Genomic DNA, 14,084 nt, shown 5'->3' with positions numbered 1-14,084 from the left:
TTAAATTGGATAACTAAGTTTAGGTGAGACTCAGTAAGAAAGTAGTATTCAAAATTTTTGTCAGAAGTAAATTTAGGTTGGAAATAAAGAACTGCCAAGACTTTACAGAACTTTCAAAAACTTCCAATTTCATCGTCAAGCATTTTGATCACAGTTGATTTAGATGCATATAGGTTCTGCCTTAGTACTGGTTAAGCTGCCTCATTGCCCTTGGAAAATATCCCTATAGCTGTGGTCCCTGAAAGTCTACCTTGGAATTAATGAGAAGCACATTCACTGGCTGGTTGTGAAAGCTATTTCAACTTTGTCATGAAGCTAGGATCCTCACCTACTTTTCACCTACTTTTCTTAAGGTAGAAGAGAAAGAATAACATACTAGAAGCTGAAGATATTCAATCTGGAACCATTCCTGCCTTAATGATCCATGTGACCCTGGGCAAGTTAATTCACTTCTCAGAAAACATAATATTAGAAGATTTTCCTCACCTACTTTATATAGTTGTAGTGAGAACCAGTAAGATAGTGTGGTATGCAGAAAGTCCCCCTTCCCCAAAGAGGTCCAGGTCCAAATCCCTGGAACCTGTGAATATTTTGTTACATGGTAAAGGAGAAATCAGGTTGCTGATGGAACTCAGGCTGCTCATCAGCTGACCTTGAGATGGGGAGATGATCCTGACTTACTTAGGAGGGCCCAATGACATCACCAGGGTTCTTATAAGTGGAGGAGGGAGGCAGAAGAGAGAACCAGAGAGATTCCAGTCTGAGAAGGTCTCAGCCCAAAATTTCTCGCTTTGAAGATGGAGGACTAGAGCCATAAGCCAAGAAATGTGAGCAGCCTGAAGAAGCTAGAAAAGATAAGTAAACAGATTTTTCTCCTAGAGCCTAAGGAAGAAATGCAGCCCTGTGGATCCATTTCAGATTTCTGAACTTTAGGACTGTAAGAAAATAAATTTGTGTTAATTTAAGCAAATAAGTGTTGGGTAATTTGTTGAAGAAGCAATTGGAAACAGTAATATACAAAAATATTCTGAAATTGGTAGGGAATTACATAAATGTGAGATGTTGTTATTCCAATATAGCTCAGTTTAGGCTATTTAGCAGCCTTAATGGCAGGCAACTTGTTCACCAGTAGGTCTTCAGAGTTGTACCATACTATTTCCTTGTAAAGGCCGATGCCCTGCCTTTCCTGTCCTAGTGCCTGACCATTTTTGCTTTTAGCTCTCATTTTATCTGTGAAGCAGAATTGCTTATCATGTAAATGTCAAACCAACTCCAGCCACCTGCCTTTCTACTTCCCCAGTAATTGAAGTTTCTCTTCAATATTTATTCTTTTGATATTCCCAAAAGGATTATTAAGAAAACTTCTTTTAGAGTCACAAAACTATAGCAAAATTAGGTACAGATTAATTCCTACTGTGTTAATAATGAGTTATTTTCTAAAAACAACTGTTTTTAGACAAGGCAATATGTGAAGTATATATCTAGTACATACACATGTATATACATCAACACATATCAAGTTTTATAGTTTTTCCATCAGTTTGAGTAAGAATGTTAAAGCATTGTCTTCCATAAGTTAAACTATATTTAATTTATGAAGCAGAGTTAAAATTTCAGGGTTAGAACATGTTATCAATCCCAAATTTATAGAATAATCCAGTAATAAAAATTTGAGTGTTGTATTAAGGGAATAAAATACACAAATCCAAGTTTCTAAGTCTTCAAAAATTAACAAAGTTAAATTGATGCCCAGTAAGAAATGAACAAGTATTTTTATAGTGGTTCTTAGGCCAATCCTTAAATAACACCGTCTTTTGTGCTCTTTTACATTAATTTACACATGACAGGCTTATTTCTTTGTATCACAATTTATTATACCTTTATATTTCTTATTGTTATCTTTTTTTATTTTAGGGAATGGTATTTGTGTGTCTGCTGATAATATCCTCATATTATTCAGGCTTCTTATCTAAATTTCATTTTAAATTTGTACTTAATTTTTTTCCCCAACAAAATCACGCAGACTTGTAAGGGAAGATAGACTACCATAAGCTCAAATATATACACAAAGACACACACAGAAGCACACCAGGTATTTCATATCCTGGGTATATAAAACTTTATAAGTGAAATGGGCCCGAGGTTGAGAAATATATCACCCAATACTTCAAGTATACAGTTAATCAGATTCAGAAAAGAAATCTCATTTATTAATAGTATCACAAAGACTCCAAATAAGGAGGAATGTTTTGGCCAGTACATTTATTAAGGACTGGCCGGTAGTATGCTCCCATATTTTCATGGTGTTTGGAAATGACAAGCAACTCGTATTTTTATCTTTCAATAGAGAATTCCAATTAAAATATTACATAGCAGGGAAAAGTGTCATTTATGGACTAGTGCAAGGCTGTGAAGTGTTACTGTTTTGCTTTAAGTACAAAAATTGACAGTAATTTCATGTCTATTGAATCTAGTAATAAAAACGCTTGGATTGTATTTCATGTTTTTTAGTTTTCATGTCATTTTTCTAGCAAATAGTTTTTTTATTTTATTTTACAAAAGTACTGGTCTATGACTTATTGGAAATTAAAAAACAAAAAACTGGTTTTTTATTATAGGTAGCTTGAGAATCACTATTAATAGAAGATAACTATTAATAGAGGATAAGTGCTTGTTTCTAAAAATGAACGTATGACAGTACTATAAAACAATACTTGAAGAATTGATTATAATGTACATTAAAATATGTCCCTTCAAGCCATTTGTAAAATTACTTTATATTACTAGGACTTAATGTGGTTCCATCTCTTAATATGATTTTACCAATCCTAGATCTCGGAGACAGCTATATAATAAAAGGATAGACAAATTTCAGTGCTCAACTAAATAACTTTTCTACCTCTGCTAGATATATTCTACCATTCTGACTGATGTGTATATACTTCAATTCAAAAATTAGTTTTACACAAAATAAAAACGACTACAGAAATTCAATACAATGGGTTAGTTATAAAACGTTCATAGCCGCCCGCCCCCCAAAAAAACATAAACAAATAAAGAATCATCACCTGATCTTTGATAATTTGCTGAGGCTACCATTCAAGATCCCTTACAAAGAACCATGGCTATATACCCTAAAAAACTGAAAAGAGGTACTCAAATAAATCCTTGTACATGAATGTTTATGGAAACACTATTCGTAATAGCCAAAAGGTAGATGAACAATCCAGATATCTGTCAATGGATGAATGGAGAAACAATGTTGTATACACACGGAATGGAATATTATTCAGCCATAAAGAGGAATTAAATACTGATACGTGCTACAATGTGGATGAGTCTTGAAAACAGGTTAAGTGAAGGAAGCCAGACACAAAAGCTCACATCTTCTATGATTCCATTAACATGAAATATCCAGAATAGGTAAATGAATACAAACAGTAAACAGATTGGTGGTTGCCAGGGGCTAGGTGGAGGGAGTAAATGCTTAATGAGTATGATGTTTTATTTTGGAATGTACTAAGCGCTACTGAATTGCTCACTATGAAATAGTTCATTTAATGTTATGTGAATGTCACCTCAATTAAAAAAGAACCATAGTTATTGATGTGCAGTTATCTCAGTACTGCCTACCCCTGTTGATTGACTGCTAATAAACTATGCTTCTACGAGTGTCTGAAAATTCACTTCATCACAAATAGTAAATTTAGGTGGGGAAGGCCATTTACTATTAAACAAACAGTATGGGAACAGAAATGTGTAAAAAGTAAAAACAATTAATGAAAGTAAAAAAAATTTAAGGAATGGGGAAAAGGAAACTGAAAGAGAAGAAACACTGAGGACTGAAGAAGAAATCACTACAAACAGAATCTGATTCAAAAGGAATAAAGACTGCAATTGTTAGTAGTGACGAGGTATCTGCATATTTGAATTAATTAGAAAATAACAAAACACCTACGAAAGAAGGAAAAGGTTTGGGGGACAGAGAGGTATATTCTCAGTGTGCCTATAAATTTACAAGGCTAAAAAACAGGCAATCCCCCAACCTCTTATTGTACTGGAACTTACAGACCAAATGAATAAGAGATATCCAATTACTCATCTGAGAATACTTATTTAAATGTGAACTGACAATGAACTATTTTTGACACTCCACTTTGGAAATTATATTCAAAATTAATTTTAAAAAAGGCTAGTTTCAGAACTTCACATTTGTATTACATCTTTAACCCAAAACATTATTCCAGCTGTTTCTAAAATAGTGACAATTTTTCTAGTCTGGTATATAATGGATACATTAAACTAGAATTAATTACTCACAAAACTAGAATACTTACATATTCCTTCACATTTTTTGTTTTCACAGCTTTGTATGAATAATATGCAGGATACAGCATTCCAAACACCAACCTAAAAGTAAAAAATATGAGAAGACAAATCAAACAACGCTTTTAACTACTCATGAAAATATCCCTAACAGAAAAGTAGAAAGTACATGGAAAACACATGACAGTGTAAATGTGTATGAAAGCAAATTTGTGTATAAAGTAAATCCACTCAGAAAAGCAAAGTGAAAATGCACTTTCTTTTAAAAAATAAAAGACAATTTCAATATTCCAGATACAGTTTCATGGGGAAAAAAGATTTTCTTTTTAAACTGCCATTTAAAACATTTTTTCTCATTACAAAAAATATTCTGTGGTTCCTTGAAGAAGACTTGGAAAATGTAGAAAATTGCGAGGAAAAAAAAAGAAAATTGGGGAAAAATAAATTGTCCCAACCCTACCAGTCAGAGATAACCAGACACTTTATTGTAGGCAAAATCCTACTTTTATCCATGTGTCATATACCTAAAATGTAAACACACACACACACACACACACACACACAATCTGTAACAAGGAGAAAGTCCTTCACTACATTAGTTTGAGAAGCACTGGCTTCTAATTATAATGACAGTGCTGTGAAACAATACTTGATATATTTATTACAAGATGAGTTAAAATAACTAAGCATTTAAAAAAACGACTAAATCATAAGTAGGACTTTTTAAAATGCCATCTATTATGATTATTTCACCAAATCCCAGATCCAAGTATGATATGTAATGTAATGATGATACTGAGAATAATACTGTAGAATAATATATGAAGACAAAAAATTCCCTGATGTATTATGTGAAAATGCCAATCGTAATGAAAGGACAGCCTCCGAAACGGCATGACGCTGTATATAAATGGCTTACAATTGGCATTTTCACATAATAAATACATCAGGGAATTTTTGTCTTCATATATTATTCTACAGTATTATTTTCAGTATCATTATTACATTCCACATTGCGCTTCCTATTGTTTATTTAAATAATAATGTATTTATAGGTGTTTGGTTTTCTAGGTTTTTGTTGTTGCACATAATACTGTGAAAAACATTTCTGTGTATATTGATATTCACTTCTTAGTTGTGATGTTCCTGGGTGCTTGGTATGTTCACTGTTACTGGAGTCTAGGCCCTTATTTGTCTATTTTATATGTTAACCAATATTTTTCTAGGTTACTATTATCTTTTGATTTTGTTCATGAAGTTGCTGAAATACCGATTCTATTAAACTAGCTAGGGCTGCCCCAACAAAATAGCACAGACCGAGTGGCTTAAACAACAGATATTTTCTCAGAGTTCTGGAGGCTAGAAGATCAAGGTGTTGGCAGGCCTGGTTTCTTCTGAGGCCTATCTCCTTGGATAGCAGATGGCCACTTTTTCACTATGTTCTCACAGGGTCATCCCTTGGTCTTTGTGTGTGTCCTAATCTCTGCTTCTTATCTCTTTGTCTTGTAAATCATATTGGATTAAGGCCCACAATAAGGACCTCATTTTAACTTAATTGCCTCTTTAAATACCTTATCTCCAAATATAGTCACATTCAGCAGTACTGGCAGTTAGAACTTCAACATATGAATTATGGAGGGGGCGGAATTCAGCCCATAATACATATTGTATATTTATGAACTTTTATATTAAATGTTTCCGTTTATATTTAAGGCTTTCTTATACTGAGAGCAAGTAAATATCTACATCTCTCTGTTTTTAGTTCATTTATAGTTTTGGGGTCTTTTTCCGATGAGGGGGAGGGGCAGTAAATCCCTGGTGACTTTCCTGACCCTCACAAAGCTAAACCCTGGCTTTGTGGCTGATGTCACCAGGTCAGATGAATACCAAGTCTTCTCCTGCTGGGGATTTTATTCTTACCAACTGGAAGCCATATCATTAACAATTTCTGCCTTACCTAATAATACTACCCTGTGAATGCTGCTCCACCAGAAGCCAATCCCAGACTCTAGATATACGATTTTTAGCTGTGTCGGAGAGCCTAGGGCTTTTCAATTTAACACAGCCCTCCCCCCCTCAACCACACTAGGCACAGAGGCTTTCCAGCGTAGTGACTTCTAAGAAAGCTATTACCTTAAGAACCAAGGTGTAAACAAGAACACAACTCCCACCCAGGTCCGCTCTGTGTTCATCCTTACTGCTGACACAGCTGTAATCCCATAGTTAGCCATCATAGTTACAGTTTACATACTTAAGTTAATAATTTCAATCCATGTTGTATTTCCCTTAAGAATTTGGATAAAATCAATGTAATATCTTCCATATTCCCCTATAATTTGGTACCAGTGAATTTAAATTCAACATGAGATTCTTCAGTTTTATCACCAGATGGATCTTTGACTCCTCCTTCCCCTGATACAACACCCACCCACTTTGTAACCCAGAGTCCAACCATCCTCCCTCCTCTTTTAGTTTCAAACCAGTGGCTGATAATACATACATTTAGGCTCATGTCATCGCATCTGACTTACTGGATATGAAGTTTCCCAACACATTAACTGTGGCTCCACTGTCAGATCAATCTTCCTAACACACTTGCAACATCGCCCTGCTTTAAAGACTTCAGTAGCTGGCCTCCTCACCCTCTTGCTGACCAGCCCCTGTGGGGTATCATCAGAGCATAATTTGAAAACCACTACTTTATATAAACCACCTATTCCTACATGATTTCCTCAGTATGCCTCTTGTATTTCTATTTCAGTCTTGGAATATCTGCTTCTTGCCTGCAATGCCTCCTACCCTCATCTTTCCTCCTCTCTTTTCTTTTCTTCCATTTTTTTTCTTGCTTAATTAATTCACTCCCCCCCAACCCTCCTCCGTAGACTTTTAAATTACTTTTATTTTGAACTTTAGAGTTTGTCAGGATTAGTCATTTTGCCTTTAGCATATTCTATTTTAGACTGATGTATTTTTTTAAGAATATAACTGACTTCTAAAACAGGTAATTTTCTCATAGATAGTAAGGATTTGATGCTAGTTGATACTATGCATACAGGTGCTTTGCCTTTATTTTTAAACTTCTGTATTGAATAGAACCAGTCACACAATATCCCTAACACCTAACTATTGTAAGAGTAGAAAGCAGTAATGTATTTCATTTGGAACATGGGAAAGATTATAAATGTCTTAGTGAATATTGGGACCATTTTGAAGGACCGACACTATTAATATTATAATTTATTATGGCTCCAATGTGAATATTACTGAGTAATTTATCACTAATGTGTGTAACATTTTATAGTTTTTTTTTTTTTTTGGTTTATTTTTTTTTAATGTTGAGTCCTACTGTAGATATTTGCAACCTTGGAGGTCGGGCACAAAGCCAAAGCCTGAACACAGTGTATAAAATCAAATAAAGTTTATTTTAGAAGGCCACACACAAGATAAACTTCAGGTTTATAAAAGGAATTATTTGCTACAAATAAAATTCACCTATAAATTTGAATACTGTTTCAGTTATAGAGGCAGAAGAAATAGTTACTCATTTCCTCTTAGTCTTAGTTTTGCCTAAAGAGGGAGAACTTTGCCAAAATACTCATGACACCCTTCCCTCCCACTAAGGTAAAGTTGCCTATACGAACACTGGCTATATTGAAAATCTTACACTATTTAAAAAGGAAATAAAATTTATGGAAATGCAGTAGTGGAAATGGTCCTTGTTTCATTTTTCGTACATGGAAAATACTTGAATTAGCTATTTTTGGACAGATATTCAGACACAATGCATCCTTCATCAAAATTATTTTAGAGAATAATAAATAGACACAATGCATCCTTCATCAAAATTATTTTAGAGAATAATAAATAGCATGTTCAAAGGTGTATCTCAGAAGTAACTAGTAAGAGTGCTCTCAATACTAGTAATGTCATGAAGCATAAAAATTACCAGCATCATTTCATAAAAAATTGATTAAAGCATCTTTTTGTGATTAAGATCCTAAAAACAGCTTACTACAGAATTTTTGGAAGATGTAGAAAAGTATAAAAAAAGACAATAAAAATCACTAGTAATTCCAATAACAAATGAACCATCTTTCTTTTTTGTTAAGTGTTTCTGCACACACACACACACACACACACACAATTTGTTATAATTTTTAGCAAACTTTCACAAGTCTGATATTATCATTCCCTCAAATGCTTTAAAAACCTTACAAAAGCATCAATAATAACTAAATAACAAAACTAATCAAGAGTTAATTTACACTTAAATAAGTTATGAGGCAGTAATTCCAAGAATTTAAACTTTTCTTTTTTATCTACTATTCTTGTCATTCTTTAAAAAAAATTATGAAAAATGAAAACAGAATAGAAATAGAAATAGAGTAGTATTAATATAATAAATCCCCCTATACCTATCACCCAGTTTTAAGAATTATTAACAGTGATCCATTCTTAATATTTTGGTATTATATTTTCCAGTTTTTTCCTATATTTTAAAACAACATAGTTTAAAGACAACATTTTCAAAATATATTCCATAACATAATTTAAGTATAATTAATTGACATCTTAGAGCATATAGATTTTTATCTTGCCCTTTCATTAAATGTTACATTATGAACATTTTCCTACATCTTAAATATCATTTAAGAACATCAATTAACAATTATATAGTACAATATTTGCTCATATGAATGAAAATATTCAAATCATTACTAACATGTCCACTATTTTAATGCTATGATGAACAACATTTCTATGATTACTAATGGCAGCAACTATTTACCGACATTTTATACTAGGAAGGATGTTAAGCACTTTCCGTATACCACTTCATTTAATTCTCACAATAACACTTAAGAGATAGTGCTTCTTTTATACCTGTTTTACAGATGTGAAGACCGAGGTTTGTCGAAGTTAAGAAATTAACCCAATGTCATATAGCTTGTAAGTTTACTGGCTTGATTCAAAGCTAGGCACACTCACTCGAAAATACATACTTAAAAACCACTGTTTGTTTTCTAATGACATTATCCTAGAAGTGGAATAACTAGGTCAAAGGGCTGAAATTTTAAAGGTTTTTGATATATATCGCCAAACTGCTCTTTAGAAGAGTAACATCAATTTATATTCTTACAATGAATGCATGAAAATACCCATTTAAGGACTTTTAAAAATAGAATAAGAAAAAATATCAAAAGGGTGAAATAACTAAAAAGTCAAGTAGGTATTTTTTCAACAGATAAACTAGGTTCCTAAGATAAAATATGGATTAGAACAATCATGCAGTATATAAATTGCTACTAAAAGAAAAAAATCCCAAAATATTACAATGATGTTAACATTTAATTTTTGAACTATTTTAATTTCTCCTAAAATTGCCTTTAGATTACAAATTACTTCTCTAAGAGTATAAAATTTTAAATTGTAGTTTATTAAAAGTAAATATGACAAATAGCTTATAGCTGATAACAAACTACATAACACTAATACGTAATATGACCATGCTCATACAGAAATTACTTGGCAAATTCTCTTTATTCCCCTCCTTTCAGAATCATGCTTGCCACAGCTTCCCCAAATCATAATTATGGTGTTCTATTACACTAAAGGACCAAAACACAACTCGATGAGACTAAAAATGAACGAAAGTAAGATAGCTAACGTTAAATAAATTATAGGATCAAAAATCAGAATGACCAAAGACACATGTACCAGGATCATTAGGATGAGTTAGTCACAATTAACATAGATACCATCTATACTCTCAGAGAGCAAAATCCAACACTCCAGGCCCTTATCAAAGAATATAAATCCCTTTGGTCTGCAATCCAGTTTACACTAAAGACTGTCTGAGATGATGGAAATTTACATAAGATAGCCTGGCATAAGAATGGCAAACATGCAGAGATCTTTCTGCTACTTCCATTCCTGTAACCCAGATAGAGATTGCTAGTCATTCACTGCACTCTTTCCTGCTGACCCTGGTCTGAAAATCCTTGTCAGCACAGCACCATAAAGCTCAAACCAACAAAAGACAGGAGCTGAGTAGACTTATTTGTCATTTTTTGCCATCCTTGTTCTAAATCTTTACTCCTGTAGGAATTTGAATCAAGCTCGACTACCAGATTTTATTCCTATTCTCCTTTGAGGGAAAAGTCACTTTGAGTTGCTTTTTAATATTACATTCTTGTTTTTTCTTGAAGTATATTATAAGAAATTGCCATACGAAATACTATAGGAATAATGTTAAGGGTATTGTTTGTATATTGTCTATTAGTGTCCCTACATATGAAATTTCATGTGTGAGATTTACTATGGAATTCAGTACAATGCAAAGCTTAGCTTTGAGAAAATGATGCCATTCTCTCATAATACGTAATTATATTATTTCCCTCACCCCTGAATGACAGGAAGCTCATACGATAAATCTGTTGTTCAACTATATTAACTATGGTGGGCCTTACAATTGGCATATTTATATATTTGTATTCACCAGATTTTGATTTTCTACTTTGATTGCTATTATTTTTCTAGTCTTCTCTTATTTTTCTTTATATTTCAACATACACAATTGGCAAAAGATTTCTCAAATAAATTGAAAGAATATGACAGTGCATAAGTAGTTAAAATGTAGTCATTGCAATTAAGCACAAAATTCAACTCTAAGGTGCCAGAGAACGAAGAAAAACATTTTTCAGTTTAGGTAGCTGTAACTGGGAACCACCCAGTGGTTCCCCAACTTACCACACATCAAAATCACCTAGAAAGCTTTTTGAATACCATTTTTTTGTTTGCCATCGAATACCACTTTGCTCATAAATTAATCATAGGTTAATTTACACAACAGAGTAAGGTAGAAAGAAAAGTCAAAGTAAAAGTCTTCTCCCATTTTCAAACTATCTATTTCCTCAAAGGTAAGCATGAAAACAGTTTCTTTGATATCTTACAGTAGAATAGTTTTTAAAGAGAAAACAGTAACAAAAACAGTACATACTCAGAACCTCATCATTTCTTAATTATTTTCTATATTTTGCTATGCTCTTAAACTTACTTACATCTATACTATCTGTATGGTGGAAATACTAAGTATGCTGTGTGTATCTCTTCCCAGCTCCACATTCAATGACATCACATTGGTAGCTTGAAATAGGCTATTATTGTAGGGAGTATTTATGCCATGGAAATTAGCAAATGATATGAATCAGTCCCCTTTTCCCCAGTTTTGAAGCACTGCCGGCACACCATTGCCAATATGAGCATGTGTTTTAGTCAAGGGAAACTATAGTATATTTCTTTCAGGAGGACAAGGAGGCACTATATGTAGGAAAAATTCACTGAACTTAGTGAAATCAAAAAAGGCAGGCTATTATGGCAAACAAGTTCACAAAGGGCTTCGTGCAAGATAAAGAGGGCAAGAAGGCAAGAACTATGATACTGTCTTGTATCATAAGAACTATGATACTGTTTTGTATCATAGTTCACTTCAATTCTGTTTGAATATTAGGTCCCCAATAGTAAAAGTTTCATGAACTTTAAAAACAGAATCAGAATTTTAAACAATAAGGAATACTAAAAATAGTCTGTCTTGTAACAATAGTTTTATGACTTTTTTCCAAAGCAGTATTTTTCCTTCAAAGGAAATCTTTCTTAGGAACCTCAATAAAAAAGAGACAAATGCAAATTAATAAGAAACAAATGGAATTAAGTTGTCCTTAAAGAACTTAATTTCATTGACTGTAGAATCCTCTGAGGAATCTTAAGCCTTTGAGAACTATTTGAAAAGCATCTTCTATAAATGGTTCAGTAGCTCCCAAATCTGTCTGTGTATAAGAATTAATTGTGGATGAGAATCTTTGGAAGTGGGGCCCAAGAATTTGAATTTCTGAATTCTCCACCTTCAACTAACTAAGGTATGACAATATTATGCTTACTTTAGATAATGATTAAAACTTATTATGATTAAGCAATCAATATGTTGTCAGTATGGTAGGCTGGTATCACTTTAATTGAATTTTTAAAAGTAATGTGAAAACGACTATTGTTATCTTGACTTTTGCCAAACTCTGTCCTTACTTAGACACTAAAATAAATGTAAGAGATCATAACAGAAGTTACATAGAGTAAACTTAAGTGACAAAATTTAATAAACTTTGAAAATAATAAATTTCTGCCTGTTTAAGGCCAAATGATTACAAGGTCCAGTGATAACCAATGATGCAAGGTCCAGTGATAACCAATGTACCTGTGTATATTCGTCTTACATGAGTCATTATGTCACTGTGCAAGCAGCCATCACGTAGCAAAAGTCCATGCATGATTACTGTCAAAATAATATGCAACTTTTCTTATAAAAATTTTAAGAAAAAGATTTGTTGTTAAGAATCTCTGCTAGTAGAGAATTCCCATTTAGTACAACAGTTAAGTGGCCTTAAAGAACAATATGAAAATTACATACAGAAAGAAAAGTCAAACCCACGAGAAAAACCCAAATCCTGAATTCTATAACCAATGATGCAAGTTTAAAACTGCCAAGAAGAGAAAGATAGTAAAAGTTCCTTTGAAAGACTTTATACATGTTTTAGTTACAGTCATCAGGAGCTATGAAGCTTGGAATTTTCATGTTGTCAGAGCTAAAGTTCTGAATTTACTCCAGAGCACCTAATTTCTACTGTAAAAGGAAAGCTAGGATAAAACTAAGGGAAAGAAATCAATCCACAACAAATCAGACCGTACTTCATCATCCTTTCACTCTCTCCCCAGACACATCGCATTCCCCACCACCAGGGCTTACTATGTGTTCAACCCAAAACAAAGAAAAATATTTAAACAAAAAATGCCGAACTCAGTAAAGAGTACACTCTAGAACCAAGGGCTACGTACCCTTGAAACACTCAAGTAACACCGCATCCTGTGAGTGAAGTTCCACAGAATGGCTCACAAAGCTAAAAGAAGACGATGGTCCCCACAATTTACAGCATGCCCCAGTTTTCCAGGTGTTATTTTTCCATTCTGATTGTAACTACAAATAAGAAACTCCTAGGTGGGATAGGTATTATTGTTCTCTTTTACAGATGATTAAAGTGTAAGGCTCAGACAGATTAAGAATCTTATGAATTTAAGCACTCAGCAAGTGCTGAAGTCAAAATATAACACAGAATTTCTAATTTCAAGATTTGTGCTCTTTTTACGAAAAAAAACTTTCTACTTCATACAATGTATAATTCATAGCATGCAGATCCCCAGTATTAGTAGTTGAATGAAATCAACATTCAGAAGTTATATAAGTAATTGGACTTGTGACCTACCCATATACCACCATCACACTCACTAAAAAGATATGAGACCCACTTCTCGATTGTGTGCAAAGTCTACACAGAGGACTATCCACAGCTTTTATCAACATTCACACAATCTCCAATTCCTATCAAACTGGTTAGGCGGCTGTACTTGATGTAGCTAAGAATTACTCATATCATCTGACCAACCCCTGCTTCTTGAGTCATTCTTAACTCAGAGGAGCTGTTTTCTTTTTTTCACCCTTAAGCACAGGATCTGTTAAAACCTGAATTTAGCATTAGCCCCATTAACACTGAAGAAAAAGAAAGCACAGTTGTAATCTAAGATTTTAAAAAATCTAACGTTTTCTTCTGGTGAAGAAAAAAAAATCACACAAACCACTTTTGAAAATGTTGAGAAAATTTTCTCTCTTAAAATACAGCCTCTACACAAATAAAATGATGAGTAAGAAAGCC

General features: G+C 33.2%; 1 protein-coding gene across 1 annotated transcript in view; it reads right to left on the bottom strand.

The window, feature by feature from the left end:
- REEP3 (receptor accessory protein 3) overlaps positions 1-14,084 on the bottom strand; it is a 77,842-nt gene that overhangs the window by 40,143 nt on the left and 23,615 nt on the right. Inside the window, exon 2 of the mRNA XM_033130719.1 lies at positions 4,338-4,410. Within this exon, the coding sequence (XP_032986610.1) occupies positions 4,338-4,410 (73 nt within the window). The remainder of the gene's footprint in view (positions 1-4,337; positions 4,411-14,084) is intronic.

This window comes from Rhinolophus ferrumequinum, chromosome 16, assembly GCF_004115265.2.
Source record: "Rhinolophus ferrumequinum isolate MPI-CBG mRhiFer1 chromosome 16, mRhiFer1_v1.p, whole genome shotgun sequence".
Taxonomy (NCBI): Eukaryota; Metazoa; Chordata; class Mammalia; order Chiroptera; family Rhinolophidae; genus Rhinolophus; species Rhinolophus ferrumequinum.
The sequence above is the reverse complement of the archived record's forward strand: the minus strand, read 5'-3'. Positions and strand labels throughout refer to the sequence as shown.